General features: G+C 36.8%; 2 protein-coding genes across 2 annotated transcripts; one reads left to right on the forward strand and one right to left on the reverse strand.

Annotated features, from left to right (window-relative positions):
* Positions 1–5,542: 5,542 nt before the first annotated feature.
* Positions 5,543–17,176, forward strand: LOC101250125 (clathrin heavy chain 1). The gene is made up of 30 exons (XM_004240881.5): positions 5,543–5,877; positions 6,030–6,234; positions 7,223–7,311; positions 7,418–7,496; positions 7,646–7,773; positions 8,242–8,340; positions 8,432–8,540; positions 8,664–8,743; positions 8,846–9,073; positions 9,164–9,229; positions 9,492–9,608; positions 9,758–9,955; positions 10,068–10,184; positions 10,381–10,440; positions 10,756–10,842; positions 10,973–11,056; positions 11,135–11,269; positions 11,353–11,415; positions 11,490–11,594; positions 11,743–11,855; positions 11,937–12,189; positions 12,274–12,410; positions 12,497–12,775; positions 12,861–13,863; positions 13,993–14,478; positions 14,588–14,758; positions 14,841–15,026; positions 15,599–15,721; positions 16,291–16,401; positions 16,613–17,176. Exons 1-30 carry the CDS (start codon positions 5,833–5,835, stop codon positions 16,760–16,762), a joined length of 5,106 nt encoding a protein of 1,701 aa, XP_004240929.1. The 5' UTR covers positions 5,543–5,832; the 3' UTR covers positions 16,763–17,176.
* Positions 17,177–19,874: 2,698 nt separating this feature from the next.
* On the reverse strand, positions 19,875–20,897 carry LOC138349376 (uncharacterized). Its single transcript, XM_069299702.1, has 2 exons — positions 20,766–20,897; positions 19,875–20,684 (listed from the first exon to the last, which is right to left on the reverse strand). The coding sequence occupies exons 1-2, from the start codon at positions 20,895–20,897 to the stop codon at positions 19,875–19,877; spliced, it is 942 nt and encodes a 313-aa protein (XP_069155803.1).
* Positions 20,898–22,677: the final 1,780 nt, after the last annotated feature.

A 22,677-nucleotide genomic window follows, 5' to 3' on the forward strand; every position in this document is an offset into this window, starting at 1 on the left:
CCATCAAAGTTGTTCCGTATTTGCATAAAGACACCTTAACTTTTAAAGTGTCCTATTACCCCACAGAACTATTTAATTTCTTTGTAAATGGACCATTTTGATCCATTTCGTAGTGTGAGTTGTTACCACGCACTTGAGGCGCGTCATCCATTATTTTTACTGCCATGGACCAGTTTAAAGGTGCCATGTGTCATTATTATTCTTTATTATTAATTATTTTATCAATTTTTGTCATCTTCCCCAAATTTAAACCCAAAATAATTATTGTTAGCCCTAATTTTTCAATTTCATAGTTTTTTTCCATAGCAAAATCAATGTTGATACTCTTTGTTTGACCGCTTCATCATCTTCTCTAAGAAAATAAGACACCACTATTGGCGAGAAACTTCTGGATCAATGAAGAATGTGATTTTCTTGTTCAATAAATTCAAAGTAAACACTTCCAAGCTATGGAAGCTCTTGTCTGCCACAAGTTGGTCAATGGAACATGATGAACAAGAAAATGGTTAATGGAGGAACTGTTGTCAATTGAATCTGCATTAACTTTTCTTGCAATGTGCAAGAAAGTGTTATCCATGGGTTTTGTTCTAAGTTAGCATATGAGTTATTTAGGTCTGAGTTTTGCTACCAAAAGGGTTGCAACTAATAGCAATCCTACATTCAAAATTTTGTTGTCACCTAACTCCATAGCTGAATAAAAAAAAATTCGAATGAAGAAAAATTAATGAAAATTTCTTGAAGGTGCAAGCAAAATAAAGAAGAAAAGAAATGGAGAGGATGACTTCTCTTTAAAGAATAGGGTCGGGTCGGGTCAGGTTGAACAGGGATTTGAGCAACACGCGCCACTACATAGACGAGAAAATGGGTCAAAATGGCCCATTTACAAAGAAATTAATTAGTTTTGTGGGGTAATAGGACACTTTAAAAGTTAAGGTGTCTTTATGCAAATACGGAACAACTTTGATGGTGTCTGTATGTCTTTTCTCAACTTAATTCATGAAAACTTTCTTGATTTTCTTGTAATATTTGTTGATAATCAAGCTCAACCAATGGTAATGGTTCCCTGGTATATTGGTTATGTAATTTAAAGAAGATAAGCTTGCTGTAACACCAAGTGTTGTTTGAAAATTTTATAAAAAATTTCAGCTAGGAAACTCATAGGAACTCAAGAATACAAAAAAATCTATGTGATGTGTGACATGGGTTATTTAAATTGAGAAGTTTATTAATTATCATGAATTCGATAGAGCAAAAAATGGAGGCCTTATCATGCCATCTTCTTCTTGAACTCGCGCATGACGTATTCAATATAGATGCTCAAAAAGAAGATTACTACCAATGCATCATATAAATAAATGAGAATTGCATATTCTTGAAGTAGAGAATACTTATGCACGAAATGATCGTTGTCAACAAGAGGAAGAATGATGACCCAGAAGGTATAATATGTGAAATGGACAAACTAGTCAATGTTATAATTATCCCAACTCGATCAACTAACCCCATCAAAAACTCTTCTGCTTATGCCGTCTAAAAAGTTTGGATCTTAGTGTTGAAGATTTCTGCTTTTAGAGCATAAAGATCGTCATTTTCTGTAAGTACATTCTATAGTTTAGCAACTCATATAAAACATATTAGTTAGTTGGTATTTCTAATCTCAATAATATGAGTTCATATAGTTCAACTATATAGCTGCTATATAGTTGTGTTGCTGCTATATTAATTATTTTTATATCTCATGATTACAATTTCAAACAAAATACCTCAATTTTCCTTTAAGAAAGATATTGATCAACATAAAACAGTTAAGTTAGCAACATTTGTTTGATAGCTAAGGTGCAACAACTATTTTCATCAACATGAAGCCACACATTATCCCAAAAATATAAGCTTAGTTCCATCCATATACTAACTAACTAACACAACAACATTTCACCTCAAAATATAGCAACAAATGATAGAAAAAAATATAACAAGAGTTTGGCTAAAAAATGTAGTTCCATTCATATGTGGCAGCACACTATATATCTCAAAATATAGTCTCAAAATATAGCTACAAATTTGATTCACAGGAGGACCACCCCCGAACCTTTTGGGTTGAGTTAGAACCAGATGTCATATCTTTATAGGAGCACCACCCCCGAATAGACCCTGCAGTGCGCGATCCAATTTAGTTGAGACTCTAATGCGAGCTTCGGACACTGAATGGAAAATAAAAAAAGTCTTACTTTGCATCCACGCCTTTTTAGAACACATTCAAATAAACCAATTCTCAAAGTTGTTAATAAGGCATCAAATACAAATGAGTCATTTGAGAGGTCTATAAAAATAATGCTAAATAAAGTGTATTGATAATACTTGTATTAATTTATAGATATAGTTATTTTATGTATTATTTGGCTTGGTGAATTAGCAAAAAACATGCATTACATAAAAATATATATTTTTTACAAGAATATGCTTCACAAAAATGGTCAAAAGACGTTGTCATGATCCATACCATCGTGATTAAAACCAACATTAACCCTTCGGCAGAAGAACCATTACTACAACTTAAAATAAACAACTTAACCAAAATTATGCATTTAATGATACGAAAGTAAATTTAAATGCAGGAACAAATAAGGAGTTCCCTTAAGCTTTGAAAATTTAACAAACGACTATCAAAACATTACAGAAATATTCCCTGAAACTGAAAGTCAGTGTACCAAAATGTCTAAGGAAATCATATGACTAAAGAAAAAAGGGTATAACCCCGAAAGCTAAAACAACTGAACAACTAAAGTACTAATCTAAGTCCGAATAAGATGGACTGAGCAAAAGGAGAACCCATGGCAACCTTGAAGAACTGGCTCACCCTTGAATTCGATTTGATCACTAATCCCCTAGATGAGGTCTTTCAGTAGCTGCCTAAAGATGCATGTACTCAACAAAGAAAGAGCAAGTGCAATACCATTACACAACCGCAATGCATTGGTAGGATCACACGACTATTTCAGTAAGTGAAACACATAAAAACAATCATAATATAGTAAACACGCATATATCGAACATATACAATATCAACTCTCATTTAAGGAGCAATGTGCCATTTCACATTTTTAATAATACACATACATGACAAGTCAATAGTCCTCTCATGGAACCCATACCCAAATTGTTAGTGTGTCAGATCGTGGCACCCGATCCAAGTTAGTGTGTCGAAACGTGACATCCGTTTCAATATGTATGTCGGTACATGGCATTCTATCCTAGTTGATGTGTCAGAACGTGACACACACTCCATTCGAAATGCCATAATCACAATATATATCCTCAAATTCATACAACAAGTGTTTGTTCATAGCATACAATCATCCATTCATACTTATTCACATTTGGTGTGATCAATAGTGCAACATTCACATACATGCTTTACACGAAGCAAATACTAACATACATTGCACAAACGTGAAATCAAACCAACAGCTACCTCGAAACCAAGCTTGAATCCTCCTAAGAAACTAGATTTTTCCCTTTCCAGATTCTTTCCGCTTATTTTAAGTCTACAAACAATCAATTCAATGCAAGGATCAACAATCAAAGGCCTAATTATTCGATTATAACAAACCCAATAACCCAAGACCAAGCCCATGATCCTAAGGTGCAACTAGGGCTTCTTCTCACCACCCAATTAAGTCCAAAAACCCTCCCCTAACAATAATTAACTGAAAATTCAAGTTCTACAGATAAAAAAACGGATTAGGGGTGTAAAATCCTTACCTTTAATAGTAGAAGAGGTAGAAAATTGTCAAGAACTTGCTCTGGTTCGTCTCTTAGCTCTCAAAAATGAAAATTGCAGAATAATGTCATTTTTTGTGATTTATTTGCGACTTAATTCGCGATTGACCCGCTATGGCCGCCCCCGCCACAACGGCTCCACCCTAGCAGAAACAATCCGACCTTGGAGGATTACACGGAAAGCAGAAAGTTGAAATTAGAGTTTTAGACCCCCATTTTACAACACACTTTCTACCCATGATGTCTAAAGACTTATCCCTTCATGCTTTACTCGCCCAAATTTGATTCAGTAAAGTCATGCGAATTTCGTAACGTCCTTGCTATCTACTTATGTAATCAAACAGAATATTAAATCTCTCATTCATTATCAGATCTCCCTAGACCTCACTACCTATTTGGATTAGGTTAGGAATTCTCAAGTTACTATCAAAATGTTTTTCCACCCCAATTCTTTTCTCGCTGGCTTTTCTATAACGACGGGAACAAGTCGTACAGACGTAAAATAAGTTTTATGGGTAATTGAGTCTTTAATTATGTCAATGCAGGTATTAAGAGCTCATTTAAATTGACTTTAAAAATAATTTTTTTAAGTAAAAAATAAAAAATTAAACTTAAATGACTTTTAAGTCAAAAAATAAAAAGTAGGATTAACTTTTTTAAAAGAGGAACTTTCGCAAATAGCCACTATGATAAATTTAATTACGTTCCACAGCTGTAGTTTGAATATTTATAGGTTGTAACTATAGTTTAAGCTGCCTTGTTCGTATAATTGATGGATTTGTATAATTCGTAGGTTTGTATAATTCGCGGTTATATTTGTATAATTCAATTATTTTTGTGTAAATTTGAAATAACGAATTTATACAATTACAAACATTAGAAGTGTAAATAGTTATGCATCTTATATTATACAAGTTCCGAATTACACAAACGTGTGAATTATATAGAACAAAAAAGCCAAGCCGCATTATTATAGCTAAAAATAGGCCGCGATATGTAATCAAGGCAACCTATAGATATATTAAGTAATTAACTAGTATATGTCTGCTTACACGATTAATTTTATTTTATTCTTTTAAAAAAATCTTTTTAAACTGATTTTTAATTTAATCAAACATTTCCAAAAGTTTAAATAACTTAAAAGTAAATTTTACCAATTTTAAAATCCCGTTACATTACTAATATCTAGAAATTCATAATATTAGTAATAAACTCCTAAATATATAATAAAGTGCGTTATTTATACATAACATGAAAAATTGTACCAAACAAAATATTACTAATATATAAAATTAGTACATTCATTATTTTAATAATACATTTAACCAAACGAGCCCTAACTTATCATTTGTTGGGATCACATAGAGACAACCTGTTTACAACTCAAAAGACTTGCCTAATTCAGTTTTCTCTAGTCCAAAAATTCCATATTTTGCCTGTATACCCTTTTTTTTTTGTTGTTATTATATATTACTTCTGTCTCTAATTACTCGTTTATTTTTTTTAATAGTTATTTTTAATTATTTGTCCATTTTGATAAATAAAAAAATGACAATGTTTTTTTACTTATTATATCCGTAATTAAATGACTAATTACTTTAAAAAATTGTAGAACTTTTCATTCATTTCATAATTAATAGAAATAAAATGATAAACTTACTATGTCATTAATTATTTTCTTAATAAGTGTGTCAATTTAAAAATGAACGATTAAAAAGGAAAGAGAGTATATAGTTACTGTCCTCGCCATTATATTAATGTTAATATTAATTAAGATTAATATTAATTAGACATACCCAGTACTTCCTGCTTATGAAATTCATTTCAAGCATCAGTCCTCTCTCTTGAGAAGAACCCTGTCCTTCCCCCCTCTCTCTCTGTGTCTGGATCTCTTTCTCCCACTTCCTTTCATCTCTGGGAGACTCCGAGGATTCTTCGTCTGAGATCTCTGGCGTTTGGGCTTCGCACCAAATCGCCCATTTCATCCGCCCTCGCTTTTTGCAATTTCTCACAGATCCGGAGCTCTGATCCATTATCTTTGATCTCGCCATCATGGCGGCTGCCAATGCTCCCATCACCATGAAAGAGACCCTTACGGTAAATTCATATTAGTATTTTTCTATTGGTAGCTTAGCATGTATGGACTTGTAGTTAGATCTGTCATATGTAGTTCTATTGCCAGATCTGTGACTTGATACTGTATTTGCTTTTGGCATTTAATTTCAAATTATGTTGATTGGTTCTGGCAGTTGCAAAGTATAGGGGTGAACCCGCAGTTCATCACATTCACTAATGTTACCATGGAATCGGATAAGTATATATGTGTAAGGGAGACGTCGCCTCAGAATAGTGTGGTGATTATTGATATGAACATGCCAATGCAACCTTTGAGGCGTCCAATTACGGCTGATTCTGCTCTTATGAATCCTAATTCTAGAATTTTGGCTCTAAAAGGTATGTAATCTTTGACAAGTGTTAGATTCTCATGGATGGTTTTTGTACTGGTTCAAAGTTACTGACTTCTGAACGGGTTTGATAACACCTGAACTGCAGGTATTTTGTTATTACTGACTTCATAGTTTGTTGGATAATTCAACTTTGAGCAAAAGAGAAGTCTCTCTTCACCATTATCTTGATGTGCTAAAGAACTCTGAGACTAGAAATAAGTAAAAGGGATAGCAAAAGAATTTTGAAACTAGAAAAGAAGGGGACAGCAATACTCATAATAGTGCAAAGCGTACATGTGAAACTTTTAGCAAGCTATGTAATCATTATGGCATATATCAAGGTGGTTGATTAGGTTTGACTTTGCTGTGTGTCGTGATCTCCTCTTTGTGTGGATGACACACTTTTTGATTGGAGTGAGTGAAATATCAGAAGCTAAATGTTGACCACTCTTAATTTTACAGAGGAAGTTGTCAATTGAAGAAGTTGTGCCATACATTTTAGTTCCTTTTTCTCACAGCACCTTATTTCACTCGAGTGTTGTTAACTTGATGCTAATGGTTGATGCATTTGTTAGCTTATCTCGAATATGTAGTTTCTAGTCGGATGTTCATCATATTCTCTACAATAGTGGAACTTATCAGTGTTGCTGCTACATGTCAGCTGTTATATTCCCTACAGAATCCCTCTTCCCACTGACATCCTAGTGTATGTTTCTGGGATTCTAATTAGAACCAACACTTTGTTGTTTGGCTAAGCCAAACCAACCCTTCTATTTGTTTTCTTGAATGAATTATAGATTATTATTTCAATCAAATAATTTTTTAACTTTAAGAGATGTAGTATATACAGGAGAAATCTGTTTTAAATGGGTTAATATATTTTTGAGCTTGAAAAACTGCCCTTCCTCACATTATTCTTTTTTGAAAAATGGGAAGACTACTCTTCCTCTGTTTCTTGATGATGGCATGAAACAATCCTCTCTTATCTCTTGAAGCTCAAGTTCCTGGAACCAGTCAAGATCACTTGCAGATTTTCAATATTGAGGCAAAACAGAAAATAAAATCATATCAGATGCCTGAGCAGGTGCTTGTTTTACGTATCTACTCAATTTGATTTTGCATTATTTACTGCCCATGGTCATCAATCATGTGATGAGTTCTGCCATATAACGACCAAATGTGTACTACAGGTTGTTTTCTGGAAATGGATTACACCAAAGATGTTAGGTCTTGTTACACAAACGGCTGTCTATCATTGGCCAATTGAAGGTAAGACAGCTTCTCTTTTCACATTACAACATTTTTTTTGATCCTGTTTGCCTGGTGAAGCTCTTTTTTCTGTTGGTAATGATTTGTTTACACATTTTGAAAGTGGTGGATGATTTTGTCCTTAATAATTCCCTCTTGTCTTTGTGCAGGGGACTCTGAGCCTGTAAAGATGTTTGATAGAACGGCCAATTTAGCCAACAACCAAATAATCAACTACCGATGTGATCCTTCTGAGAAATGGTTGGTTTTGATTGGTATTGCCCCAGGTTCACCAGAGGTGTGTAATGCTTACATGTTGTTGGAGAACTTAATCTTGATGTATTATTTCTGAAAGCAGACCTACTTAACTTCCCAATCAGCCTTTTCAATGTCATCAGGGATGCAGACACTAAGACATTTGTGTAGGGCTTGCCAGCTTTTCTAAATTGTCAGATTTTTTAAGTCTCTGTGATTGCTCTGTCTATGCCCCATCATTGTAACATGCTTTTGCATGTTTTTTTTTTATATTTGGATTGTGTGACATGATATGATAGTGGTTAATTGCATCAAAATACCAGTATACTGCTATTACTTTTTGCTACTTGGATGTTAGATGCTATTGATTAAAAATTTTGAGCTCAAAATAGTGGCATTTTAAAAATCTGAGAGAAACATGTTTGTACTTGTTAAGATTCTCTTATTTATTGAATATATAAGGGACGTGCACTTCCTTTTTTGACTATTCTGCTGTGACTTCGGGTAATAGAGGCCTCAACTGGTCAAAGGAAACATGCAATTATTTTCAGTGGATCAGCAACGCAGTCAAGCTCTCGAGGCACATGCTGCAGCATTTGCCTCATTCAGGGTGAGAAAGAATCCTCCATAATTCTTCTTTAATGTGTTCGGTCATTGTTGATTTTATGTTTTCCTGCCTGACTGTTTCTTGCTTTATTCAGGTTCCTGGAAATGAAAGGGATTCCATACTCATTTCCTTTGCCACAAAGTCTTCCAATGCTGGACAAGTCACATCAAAGTTGCATGTCATTGAGCTTGGAGCCCAGCCTGGTCAGAACACTGCTCTTATTACTACAACCTGTAGTTTAATTGTGAAGTTATTTAGTAAAATCGTGGGGCAAATCTGCTTCATATGGTTGTCATCAGTTCTCTTAATATGTTAAATGTTTGCAGGCAAACCATCTTTTACGAAGAAACAGGCAGATCTCTTCTTTCCTCCAGATTTTGCTGACGATTTCCCAGTTGCCATGCAGGTATCTCTTGCCTTCCCTGTGTGGAGCGGTTGTCACTTTATTTGTCTTGCTGCATTTTATGAATTCAGTTTCTTATAACACGGCTCTTTGTTATTCTGGCAGATATCTCATAAATACAGTTTAATTTATGTCATCACAAAGCTTGGGCTTCTCTTTGTCTATGACCTCGAAACAGCTACTGCAGTGTACAGAAATAGGATCAGCCCAGATCCTATTTTTCTGACAGCAGAAGCTTCATCTATTGGTGGTTTCTATGCCATCAACAGGCGAGGCCAAGTTTTGCTTGCCACAGTTAATGAAGCAACTCTAGTACCTTTTGTCAGTGGCCAAGTACGTCAATTTTCATTTTATTCTATTGTTATGTTGTATCATTATCATTTTATTTACCTTAAACATAAACTTTGTACACATATATTCCAGTTGAATAATCTGGAGCTTGCTGTCAATCTTGCCAAAAGAGGAAACCTTCCTGGGGCTGAGAATTTAGTAAGTTGATATCATATTGTCAACTTCTATTGGAAATCTACCGGACCTTTACCCATTACATGGTGCACCATGATTTTTGCTATCCTATCATCGTTTCCTTCTCTGAGAACAATATAGTAAAATGAATGCTTGTCGTAGATATAATCAGCAGTTAGCAGTCTTATCAAAAACTTTTGATCCTATTGATTCAACATGTTGATAATCTGAGGATGTCTTTCTCTACAATGATCTTAGTCTATCATTGTCTGTTATATGTCCTTAGGTTGTCCAGCGGTTCCAAGAGTTGTTTGCCCAGACAAAGTACAAAGAAGCTGCAGAGCTTGCAGCGGAATCACCTCAAGGCATACTCCGTACGCCTGACACTGTTGCCAAATTTCAGGTACTGGTTATGATATGGAAATTATGTTTTTTTCCGCAGGATTTCATTGGCTTACTGATCTCGGAAGAGTTTCTAGAATTCATTTGTTATTCCGCAATAGGTGATACACATATTAATTTATTTAGTTTTGTAATTGGTCTTCTCTGCAGAGTGTTCCTGTTCAAGCAGGGCAAACACCTCCCTTATTGCAGTACTTTGGGACACTTTTAACGAAAGGAAAGCTAAATGCTTTTGAATCATTGGAACTGTCGCGCCTTGTTGTCAACCAGAATAAGAAAAACCTGTTGGAGAACTGGTTGGCTGAGGATAAGCTGGAGTGTAGTGAGGAACTCGGGGATCTTGTGAAGGTCAAATTTTGAAGTTGAAATTCATTATCTTATGCTCATCACTTTATTTGATTTTGTTTATGCAAGTAGTCCGTTGTTCTTGTTATTGATTGCAGTCATAATTCTTTTGTAGACTGTTGATAATGACCTTGCCCTAAAGATATATATCAAAGCAAGAGCGACTCCGAAAGTTGTTGCTGCATTTGCTGAACGCAGGGAGTTTGACAAGATTCTGATATATTCCAAGCAGGTAAGTGATTTCCATTTGTGTTCGTCTGGCTGACTACTTTTTACTGTCCTTCCCCCCTCTTTCTGTTTTTTGATTAGTTCAGTTTTCTTCTTTTTTGGTGCTTGTCTAAGCTGGCTATATCTAAGACGGTTCAACCCTCTCTAGTATAAATTAATTCTGGGTTGGATATTAAAAATTGATTTTTTGGTTGGTACAGGTTGGATATACACCTGATTATTTGTTCCTTCTTCAAACAATTCTTCGATCTGATCCTCAGGTATGATGTGAACAGTTACATAAGTCATAATGTTTTCTATTTCCCATCCTCACCTTCTAGCTTCATTTAGTATATTTTACGGGATTTACTCCGTGATATTGGAATGTTAATATTTTTGACCTTATGGTACTGCTCAACTTGTTTTTTCTTTTTTGAGGATAAAATTGCAACTCGAATTGTGTATTTAATGATATCATTTGAATATATTGTACTCAATTTGGAAAGTTGCCTTGTCTGTGATGAAGAGAAAATGATCACTTGTAAATCTGTCAGTGCTCGTTTCGATGAAGTTGAACTATTGCTCTGTTTATGCAGGGAGCTGTTAACTTTGCGCTCATGATGTCCCAAATGGAGGGTGGTTGTCCTGTTGATTACAATACTATCACCGATCTATTTCTGCAGGTTAATCGACTTGCAATTATTACAATTTTATCCTTTTCTTAAGCGCTTTACAATGTTTGCTATGTTTATCTATGGTATATGCAGTGCATAGCTGACAACATATTCTCTTTCTTTCTGCTTTTGTTAATAGAGGAATATGATCCGTGAGGCAACAGCATTTTTATTGGATGTTCTGAAACCTAACCTTCCAGAGCATGGCTTTCTGCAGACCAAGGTTTCTTTACTTTTTTCATTAGGAAACTGTCTGTTAGTACATTCTGCTTCTGAATTGTAACTTATCTCTTCTATACAGGTCTTGGAAATCAATCTCGTGACTTTCCCAAATGTTGCTGATGCTATATTAGCAAATGGAATGTTCAGTCATTATGATCGACCTCGGATTGCTCAACTTTGTGAGAAAGCTGGTCTTTACGTGCGGGCTCTTCAGGTTGAATCATTATCAGCATTTCTGCCTTAACGTTCCTTGAGAAACCTCTGCTAAGTCAGAATAATCATTTTTTGTTTCTGCAGCACTATTCCGAACTGCCTGATATCAAGCGCGTCATTGTTAATACACATGCAATTGAGCCTCAGGTTGGAATATTCATAGATATACCTTTTCTATAGGAGTTTGCACGACTTAACCTGATTGATGCTGTTCCTCTTAGGCGTTGGTTGAGTTTTTTGGGACCCTTTCACGTGAATGGGCACTTGAGTGCATGAAGGACCTCCTTGTTATCAATATCAAAGGAAACCTTCAAATAATTGTTCAGGTACTGGTTATGTTGTCATATTGCAGAAGAGATTTTCTTCTAGAATTATCATGTACCTGCACCTATAATGTATGCATAAACTCAAACAGAGTCATTTCTTGGGAATACTCCACAGTAATGGTATCTTGGCTGATTATGAGTTTTGCAGGTTGCAAAAGAGTACTGTGAGCAGTTGGGTGTTGATGCTTGCATAAAGCTTTTTGAGCAATTTAAGTCCTATGAGGGATTATATTTCTTCCTAGGATCATATTTGAGTTCCAGGTACATACTAGAGAAGGCTTTCTGCATTTTGGCGGGCTAATTTTAATTGTTAATTAATCTGTCTTTTTGGGTCTCGTGCAGTGAGGATCCTGATATCCATTTTAAATATATCGAGTCAGCTGCCAGGACTGGTCAAATCAAGGAGGTTGAGCGTGTCACAAGAGAATCAAACTTCTATGATGCGGAAAAGACGAAGAACTTCTTAATGGAAGCCAAACTTCCTGATGCTCGGCCTCTAATTAATGTTTGTGACCGCTTTGGTTTTGTTCCTGACCTCACACACTACCTCTATACCAACAATATGCTACGGTATATAGAAGGTTATGTCCAAAAGGTTTGTATGGTTTCTGTGTAATAGTTGTTTTATGGAAGTATTTGCAAGTGGGAAATGACAAGCCTTTTATCTTCCATGGAACAGGTCAACCCAGGAAATGCACCTTTAGTCGTAGGGCAGCTTTTAGATGATGAGTGTCCCGAGGATTTTATTAAGGGATTGATCCTGTCTGTGCGTTCTCTGCTTCCAGTTGAGCCCCTAGTGGAAGAATGTGAAAAAAGGTCTTTGTTTATCCTTGTAGAGTTGCTTCAAAAGTGTTTGTTACCAACTTTTAGTGTGTTAAGCCTTTAACCCAATTGGTTCTCAGGAATCGACTCCGCTTGCTGACACAGTTTTTGGAGCATCTTGTAAGTGAAGGAAGTCAAGATGTGCATGTACACAATGCTCTGGGAAAGATCATCATAGATAGCAATAACAACCCAGAGCACTTCCTCACAACCAATCCATACTATGACTCACGCGTTGTTGGTAAATATTGTGAAAAGCGTGATCCTACCCTTGCTGTTGTTGCATATAGGAGAGGTCAATGTGATGATGAACTTATCAATGTGACAAACAAGAACTCTTTGTTCAAACTTCAAGCAAGGTTGGTTATCACTAGGTTTGCGATAATAACTGGTTCATCAGATGTCTATCAGTGGAGTAAACTGTCATGTTATAATTGTTTTCAGGTATGTGGTTGAGAGGATGGATGGTGATATTTGGGAGAAAGTTCTTAACCCTGAAAATGAGTTTAGAAGGCAGCTTATTGATCAAGTTGTTTCCACTGCTCTGCCTGAAAGCAAGAGTCCTGAGCAAGTTTCTGCAGCTGTTAAAGCTTTCATGACTGCTGATCTTCCCCATGAATTGATTGAACTTCTTGAAAAGATAGTGCTCCAGAATTCTGCATTCAGTGGGAACTTCAATCTGCAGAATTTGCTTATCCTGACAGCTATCAAAGCCGATCCATCCAGAGTGATGGACTATATCAATAGACTTGATAATTTTGATGGACCTGCAGTAGGGGAGGTTGCTGTTGAAGCGCAACTTTATGAAGAAGCTTTTGCAATCTTCAAGAAGTTCAACTTGAATGTCCAGGCTGTTAATGTTCTGCTTGACAACATTCGTGATATTAACCGGGCTGTGGAGTTTGCATTCCGAGTTGAAGAAGATGCTGTTTGGAGTCAGGTGGCTAAAGCTCAACTAAGAGAAGGATTAGTGAGTGATGCTATTGAGTCGTTTATTCGTGCAGATGACGCCACCCACTTTTTGGATGTAATTCATGCTGCAGAGGATGCAGATGTTTACCATGACCTGGTGAAGTATCTCCTGATGGTAAGGCAGAAGACAAAGGAGCCCAAAGTTGACAGTGAACTCATTTATGCATATGCTAAAATTGATCGATTGGGTGACATTGAAGAGTTTATTCTCATGCCAAATGTTGCTAATCTACCTAATGTTGGTGACAAGTTGTTTGATGAAGGCTTATATGAGGCTGCAAAAATCATATTTGCTTTCATTTCTAACTGGGCCAAGTTGGCCAGCACACTTGTGAAGTTGAATCAATTTCAAGGTGCTGTTGATGCAGCACGCAAGGCAAATAGTGCGAAGACATGGAAAGATGTCTGCTTTGCTTGTGTCGATGCTGAGGAGTTCCGATTGGCTCAAATTTGTGGGCTTAACATTATAGTGCAGGTATCTAACTCTGTATTTTACGAGTTATTATTGAGCAGATATTGTTGGTACTTCTATTGTCTTCATTTGCATCTAAGTTCATCTTCTGGGCTACTCTTGATTTGTATCATCTCTTTTTTACTTCTGTAGGTGGATGACTTGGAGGAAGTTAGTGAATATTACCAAAATAGAGGATGTTTTAATGAATTAATCTCTCTTATGGAGAGTGGGTTGGGTTTGGAGCGTGCACATATGGGTATCTTCACAGAACTTGGTGTTTTATATGCTAGATATCGTCACGAGAAGCTCATGGAGCACATTAAATTATTCTCCACCAGACTCAACATTCCCAAGCTTATTCGTGCCTGCGATGAGCAGCAACACTGGAAGGAACTCACATATTTGTACATCCAATATGATGAATTTGATAATGCTGCCACCACTGTTATGAATCACTCTCCAGATGCCTGGGATCATATGCAGTTCAAAGACATTGTTGTCAAAGTTGCTAATGTGGAGCTTTATTACAAGGCTGTCCACTTTTATTTGCAAGAGCATCCTGATCTCATTAATGACCTTCTAAATGTTCTTGCACTTAGAGTAGATCACACACGCGTAGTGGACATAATGAGAAAGGTCTTTACTTATTATCAAATCTCTTGGCTTGAGGACTTGTTTGGATTATATTTTGTGATATATATTCTTCTTTCTAAACCATTTGATTTCTTTGTTGGACTGACATCAGGCTGGTCACCTTCGCCTAGTCAAGCCTTACATGATTGCTGTTCAGAGCAACAATGTTTCTGCGGTGAATGAGGCACTTAATGAAATTTATGTCGAGGAAGAAGACTATGATAGGCTACGTGAATCAATTGAGTTGCATGATAACTTTGATCAGATAGGCCTTGCTCAGAAGGTGGAGGCTAGTTCTTCTAAAGTTATCTCTCTGTGTATAATATGTCTCATAACTGTTTCCACTTTTCTTGTTTTCCGAGCAGATAGAGAAGCATGAGCTTCTTGAGATGAGGCGTGTTGCTGCTTCTATCTATAAGAAAGCTGGTAGGTGGAAGCAATCTATTGCTTTGTCAAAGAAAGATAATCTCTACAAAGATGCTATGGAGACAGCCTCACAATCTGGAGATCGCGAACTTGCGGAGGAGTTGCTTGTTTACTTCATCGAACAGGTATATATATGGCTTTAATTTTAAGAATCATCTATGTTTCTTCCTTTTTACAAGCTTTTAAAGAGGTAAACTCAGTGATTGCGGAAAATAAGTTAATACTTGCTCCGTCATATGTCGGCTTCATAATTTAATTATTGTGACATGCGAGTAGGAGTGGGCTGTTTTGGTTTTCTGAGGATTTGTGGGTGTCAGAGAATACACACTCCCTAAGATTAAATGCAACATAACCAAGAAAAAAAGAAAAAAGAGTTGGTACACTTTAAAGCATTGACAGATAAGACTGAAAGTTTTTTGTTGCTATATGCATAATTTGTTTTACGGATGGGAGTTGGAAGGAGGCTACAAAATAATCTGGCTGGAAATGATATTTGTTGGTCTGACAAAGTCTGAGGTGGATTGCCCCGTTTATCTGTGCATTCTTAAATGCTAATGAACTTCTAATGTACTGACATCTACAATTTTTGAAGTCTTTTACTTTTAACCTTTTATTTGATTTTTTTACTTTTTATCATTGTTAAAGCTTTAGGGGGAAATGAAATTGAGCTCCTAACTGTTGATGCTTGTTTTTGCAGGGAAAGAAAGAATGCTTTGCATCATGCCTCTTTGTTTGTTATGATTTGATTCGGCCAGATGTTGCCCTTGAGCTTGCCTGGATGAATAATATGATTGACTTTGCATTCCCTTACCTGTTACAGGTAACTATCTGAACCTCCATCTTGATTCTGTATGTGTGAGCTTTTGCGTATCTGCTACTCCCTCCATCCCAGTCAATGTGGTTCCATTTCACTTCGACCATTGTTTGATAAAAAAGGAAGCCTTTGTGAACTCGTGGTCTAAAACAATTCTTAGGTATTTGTATGGTTGAGAATCATTTCACTAAGGGTAAAGGGGTATTTTGAAGTTAAATTGTTTCTAATTATAGTAGTGACATTATTTTTGGGATGGACTAAAAAGGAAAGGGTACTACATATAATGGGATGAAGTAATAAAAAAGACACCCTTGTCAGTTGGATTTGTTGTGTCCTTTCCTCTGGTAGACCTATTTATTGTGAGCCTTTTATTTTTATAGTCCAGCTTCTCACGAAGTCTTTTTTTCCAGTTTATTTGTGTATGCTGCTTATAGCTCTTTGCTCATGTTTTTCATCATTTCTTCTCTGTTTAATTCTGTTTGATCACGTCATTTTTGGTTTCGTCCGTCGGGATGCTTCTATATAGTCTTACTGCCATCAGCAGTCACTGTTTAACTTGGCTTTCTCTCTCTCAGTTTATCCGTGAATACACTGGCAAGGTTGATGAGCTAATAAAAGATAAGATTGAAGCTCAAAGTGAAGCAAAAGCCAGAGAGAATGAAGAGAAGGATGTTATGAAACAGCAGGTACGTACATAGCGAACCTAACCATGGTTACAACTAGATGCATTTATTTCTTTATTATGACCTGGAATTTATTACTGAAATTGCATGGATCTTTGTAATATATTAACAATTGACACATACATACACCCTTCTTGTGGCAACATTGACATTCTTTTCTATCTGTTGATGTCCAACAAACACTTTGCTAATAATATTTACTGGTTGATTGCAGAATATGTATGCACAGCTGCTGCCATTGGCTTTGCCTGCTCCACCAATGCCAGGCATGGGAGGAGGTTTTGCTGCGCCACCCCCTCCAATGGGTGGGATGGGAATGCCTCCCATGCCTCCATTTGGCATGCCACCAATGGGTCCCTACTAATATGATGGTGTTCAATATACTGGTTTAAACAGAACTGGGCAGGCAAAAAGATGATCTGGGGTTCTTTTGCATTTTGTTTAGGGTTATTACCCTTGTATTTTTGTCACTTGCGTTGCAGTTGTTGACCACTCGTGGAGGCTTTGATAAAATAATTGTTCTGTTGTGTGTTATAGGGTGTTGATATATCTCTCCTTTGTAATATTCTTTTAGAAGAGGCATTTTTTTTTTGTAGTTAGGCAGAAAGGGGGAAATTTTTATTATGAAGGACCAAAGAGATGCACTAATTTTGCATCTTGCATTGATTTGCTGGGGTCGGTTAAGTTTAAGGTGCTTCATCTCCAGTTTTGTAATTGTTTCTAGCTTCATTTCCCTGAGGGTATAATTATATTACATTTTTTCTTTTTGTGGTTCCTATGCGATTGTCGTCATTGTATGCTGTTGCTGTTATTTCTTGGTTGGGTTATTTTTATCATTCTTTTTGGCAGCAACAATACACAAGCATACGGTTTATTCCTCATTTCAAGGTTTATGATAACTGTTGATGTAGAACTATTCCGATTTTCATGGGGCATCTTTTCTGTTCCTTTGGAATTTTAGTATTTTCTATTTCACATGTAAGTACGTGGATTTTTTTTAAAAAAAGACAGAAGGGAAGACTAAGAGTAATGGTGAAGCAGGAAGAGGAAGAAGAAAGAGGATCAGAAAGGAGTAAAAGAAAATGCTGAAGAACAACGAAGAAGAATATGAAGAACACTGCCAAAGAAGACGACCAAGAAGCGGGTAACTATTTTTTTGGAAATTAACAAGGCCGAATGACCATATTAAGTAATATTGAAAAGGAAAACTTACGTAAATATATTATAAAATGGGGCTAAAAATATGGTAATTGTTATAAAATCAAGCTATAAGAATATAATCACAAAGAGAAAAGACAAGAGAAGTAGATAGAAGAAGAGAAATTTTCTTCTTATTCAAGTGTTCAAATGGTGAGTGATATCTTTATTTATAGTGTTGAGATATCACTCCCAAAAGTCATTTAACTAGTGGATACATAGTTATTTACATTGTTATCCAAAAGGGGGTTTCATATCATCTAGGGAATACACATACATAAATTTAGTAGTTCATGAATAAACAAAATGGTCAACTATTATTCAATGGATTTATACTACTCCCTCTTGGATGTCCATAAATAATGTGCCTCATTAAAACCTTACTAAAAAAAAATCCGGTGGGAAAAAATTCTAGTGAAGGAAAAAGAGTACACATATCTTTTGATACGCACTATTTGTTGCCTTGTTAAAAACCTTGCCAGAAAACCCAGTGGGACAAAACCTTGGTCAAGGAAAAAAGAGTGCAACGCGTAATATACTCCCCTGATTAAAACATCACTTAATTTCTTGTGATGATGTCTTCAATCTTGTACACAAACTTCTCAAATATTGATATTGACAGTGTCTTTGTGATCAAATCACATTCACGAAGATGTTGCATCGTTGAACTCATCTGACGAGGCTTTGAGCTTAGTCGAATACATTATTGAATATCATTCTATTCGTCATGACCTTGTTGTTGCAAGTAAATTGCACATTAAACTTGTTCACAACAATAATCATCTTGTGGACACTTTCATTTGCAGTTGATTATCTCTGTACATGATTGTGGTTGGTAAATTCTTTTTCAAAGAAAAACCACATATTTCCTGAATATGGTGTGTCATTGATCTCAACCAGAAGCACTCTTGACATGCTTAATGGAAGACTTTTATTTCTGAATGGTTTGAAGAAATGATCACCTATATTGGCTTCATTGATAGCCAAAATATTATTGTGCCTCCACATGCAAACAAATAGCGTGCTTGAGATAGAGCTTTATGCGGATCAGATAAATATTCTGCATCTAAGAAAGCAATCAATTTTGTCTTAGGTTCCTCGGATAGAATAAACTCATAACTATGGTCCTTCGAGGATATTCAATCATGTGCTCAACACCATTTTAATGTCCTTTTATCGCGGATAAACTGAATCTTGCCAGTAAATTTACTGCAAAACAAATATCTGGTCAAATATTGTTAGTAAGATGCACTAGTACCCTGATTGCACCAAGATATGGAGTTTCATCACTAAGAAACTCTTCATCCTTCTTGTCACGCCCCGAGCTGTCTCCGAGATGCAGACACGAAACCTAGGACCACAAGTGATCCCAAGCTAACCCGATCTGAGGTCTATCTTTGAGAAATGACTAGCACTCTGAAGTTGGTCAAACAAGTCATCAATCCTGAGGAGGGGATACTTATTCCTGATTGTGACCTTATTCAACTGTGTATAGTCAATGCACATTCTGAGAGAACCATCTTTCTTCTTTACGAACAATACTGGTGCACCCTATGGTGAAATACCAGGTCTGAGAAACCCTTATCTAGAAGGTCTTTCAACTTCTCTTTCAATTCCTTAAGCTCTGCTGGAGCCATTATGTAAGGAGGAATAGAAATAGGCTGGATATCTGGAAAGAGATCAATTCCAAAGTCGATTTCCCTTTCAGGAGGAACCCTGAGAAGATCTTTTGGAAATACTTCTGAAAATTCACAGACTACTGGAACTGACTCAAGAGATGGGGTTTCAAGGCTAGAATCCTTAGCCCGAACTAGATTATAGAGATAACCCTTAGATATCATCTTTCTGGCCTTAAGGTAAGAAATAAATCGACCCATAGGCGCTAGGCTACTACCCTTCCATTCTAAGATTGATTCGTCTGGAAACTGAAAACAAACAATCCTAGTTCTACAATCGACTGAGGCATAACATGAGTGTAACCAATCCATGCCTAGAACTACATCGAAGTCTACCATTTCTAACTCTACTAGATCTGTTGAGGTGACTTTCTGGGAGACTATGACAGGGCAATTTCTGTATACTCGTCTAGCTATAACTGGGTCACTGACTGGAGTAGAGACTGAGAAGGCTTCTGAGAGAGTTTCTGGATTGACACTGAATTGGACTGCTATATAAGGAGTTTTAATAGAAATAGTAGCCCCTAGATCTAACAATGCATAAACACCAAGGTCAAAGACTCGTAACGTACCAGTGACTACATCAGGAGAACCTTTCTGATCCTAGTGAGCTTGAAGAGCATAAAGTCTGTTCTGACACTGACTGCCACCTGTACTAGATGAGTTACCCTGCTGAGTTGGGCGACTTGCTGGTGCTGCTGAATTTGTAGACTGAGCTCTACCATTACCACCTCCTTGACCCTGTCTAGAAGGACAGTCCCTCAACCTGTGACCAGACTGACCACATCCAAAACATCTTTCTTTTCCTGCAAGACACACGCCCGGATGGCTCTTACCACACTTAGGGCTAGTGGGGTAAGTGTTGGTGCCTGAAACACTTCCCTGAGACTTAGAGCCTGGCGCTCTAACCTTCTGGTCATACCTAATCTTGGAGGATGGAACACTAGCTGATGAAGGGGCTGGAGCTGAAAACTTCTGTTGACCCTGCGAGCGATTTCCACCACTCGATTTCGGCTGAGAATAGTCATAGTTCCCAGTCCTAGCCTTCTTATTTTCCATAGCCTGTTCCTTAAGCTTATCACCCTCAACCTGGTGAGCATGAGTCATAAGCCTAGAGATGTTCATATCTCCCAGCAACATAGCATTTCTGCCCTCTGTCTTCACCAAATCTGATACTCCATACAAGAACTTATTCATCTGAGCCCTGAAGTCAGCAACCATGTAAGGAGCATACCTGGAGAGTTGGTTAAACTTCAGCCCATACTCTTGGACTGTCATGTTTCCCTGCCTCAAGTTCATGAATTCTTGGGCCTTTGCTTCTCTCAACTCTATTTGGAAAAACCTGTCGAGAAAAGTCTTACTGAAGCACTCCCAAGTAATAGGAGCTGCATTTGCACCCCTATTCTCCTTACACTAAGTGCACCAGATATGAGCCACGTCTTTCAGCTGGTATGACGCCAACTCAACCAGATAATTCCCAGTAACCTACATCACCTCAAAGATCTTCTTGATTTCGTCCAAGAAATTCTTAGGATCTTCATTAGTCTGCGATCCTAAGAACTCAGGTGGATTCATCCTAACAAAGTCACGGACCCTTGCTGCTGTTGATCCACTATTTTCATTCATAGGATCATGAACCCGATTGTTCTAGTGGGTCATACTCTGAGACAACATCTGTATGACATTCCTGAACTCAGCACTGGAGACTTCTTGATTTGGGATTGGAGGAGCTGTGTTTACATTCTTAGCGTTAGCTCTACAAAAAGGCATGATCTTAAGAGCTCAACGTCGAGTTAGAATGGAATTAGATCATACCTTACGCACGATAAGAGTAACAAGAAGGTAAAATTTTCCTAAAAAACTTTATAGCTTCCCTAACATTAGATGTGGTGCACTTCACACCCATGAAAAAGACTCTACTTAGTGCGGCTTTTTCAGACATCCTAGGACTCTTTGAACCTAGTGCTCTGATACCAAGTTTTGTCACGCCCCGAGCTACCCCCGAGATGCGGACACGGAACCTAGGACCACAAGTGATCCCAAGCTAACCCTACTGGCATGATCATGAGCATACTAAAGATAATAAACTGTTGCGGAAGCTAAATCGTACTTAAAATGAAAAGATGGGGAATACCAGTATTCTATAACTGAGATATTTGAAAACAATGATTTAAACACAAAAGAAATATTAACTCAATAATAAGATTAATCTAACTATGTCTGAAAATAGCCTCTAAACTAGACTATAAATACTGGGACAAGCCCCAACTAAATCTAGAAAAAACTGAAACTAAATGACTAAAGACTGAAATGAAACTCATGACTATTGTCCTCGGATAATGAGGACTCACCACTGAATCTGCTGAACTGGAGATCCGGAAATTGATCTATGCGTGATCTGGATGCTGAGAACCTGAACCTACATCACGAGAAGATGTAGCGCATGTATGCGTCAGTACTTTAAAGGTACTGAACATGTAGGATAGAGTAAAGCTAATATAAAACATTATTGAACAAGCCCAAAAACAAGTACAATAATCTAAACGTAATGTGCTGATTTCTGAGCTAACTGGATGCAATGACCAATTTATAACATGCAGAAACTGAATACTGAATATACTGATAAATGGTCAATGCAAAGAGTCTGATTGAATTGTGGGAGCTACTAATAACCGATAATAAAACCACATGAGCTAAATGTGGAGTCCGATGTATACGCCCCATCGAGAGGACTCAAGCCAAAGGTATAAAGGCATGCTGGCGTGATCACTAAACATATTGCCCATATAGGGGACTTACAACCTACTCAGCTAGTAGTTCTGGGACTATTGGGTACGCTAAACCCTAGTCCAACTCGGTATTATGCTACTCTCAATGAATTTTGTAAATTAACTGATTATATCTGAATTTCTGTAAATACTGGATAGCTCGAAACTGAACATGCAAACTGAGAATGCAACAATTAATCTGGTAATTATGCATTTATAACTGAGGCATGTATATCTGAAGTGTCTGAAATATATGACCTAGCATGTGTAATTCAAGAACTAAAGAAATACAAAGCTAGGGTTCTGAAATTCATGCGATAATCTGAGTAATAACATGATAATCTGATTCGGAACATATATTTAATAATTCATGAAGTTATATTAAAGTTCTAGAAACCCTAGTTTAATCATGATAAGAGAATCAAGAACTAACTGAAACTAAGGACCCAATGGGTAAAAGAAACCTACTAGTGAAATCCCACATACCTGGTGATGAAATCCACGGAAAAGTACTTACCTTTCGGGGCTAGAACTGCTGGAGATAGTGGCGTTCTTGAACTAGGGTTCTTAAGCTTTTTTCTCCTCTCTTGCTTCTAATTTTCTAAGTTTTGATTTAATGATTTGACTTGGATATGTTT

The sequence above is a fragment of the Solanum lycopersicum genome, chromosome 6 (genome assembly GCF_036512215.1).
Source record: "Solanum lycopersicum chromosome 6, SLM_r2.1".
Taxonomy (NCBI): domain Eukaryota; kingdom Viridiplantae; phylum Streptophyta; class Magnoliopsida; order Solanales; family Solanaceae; genus Solanum; species Solanum lycopersicum.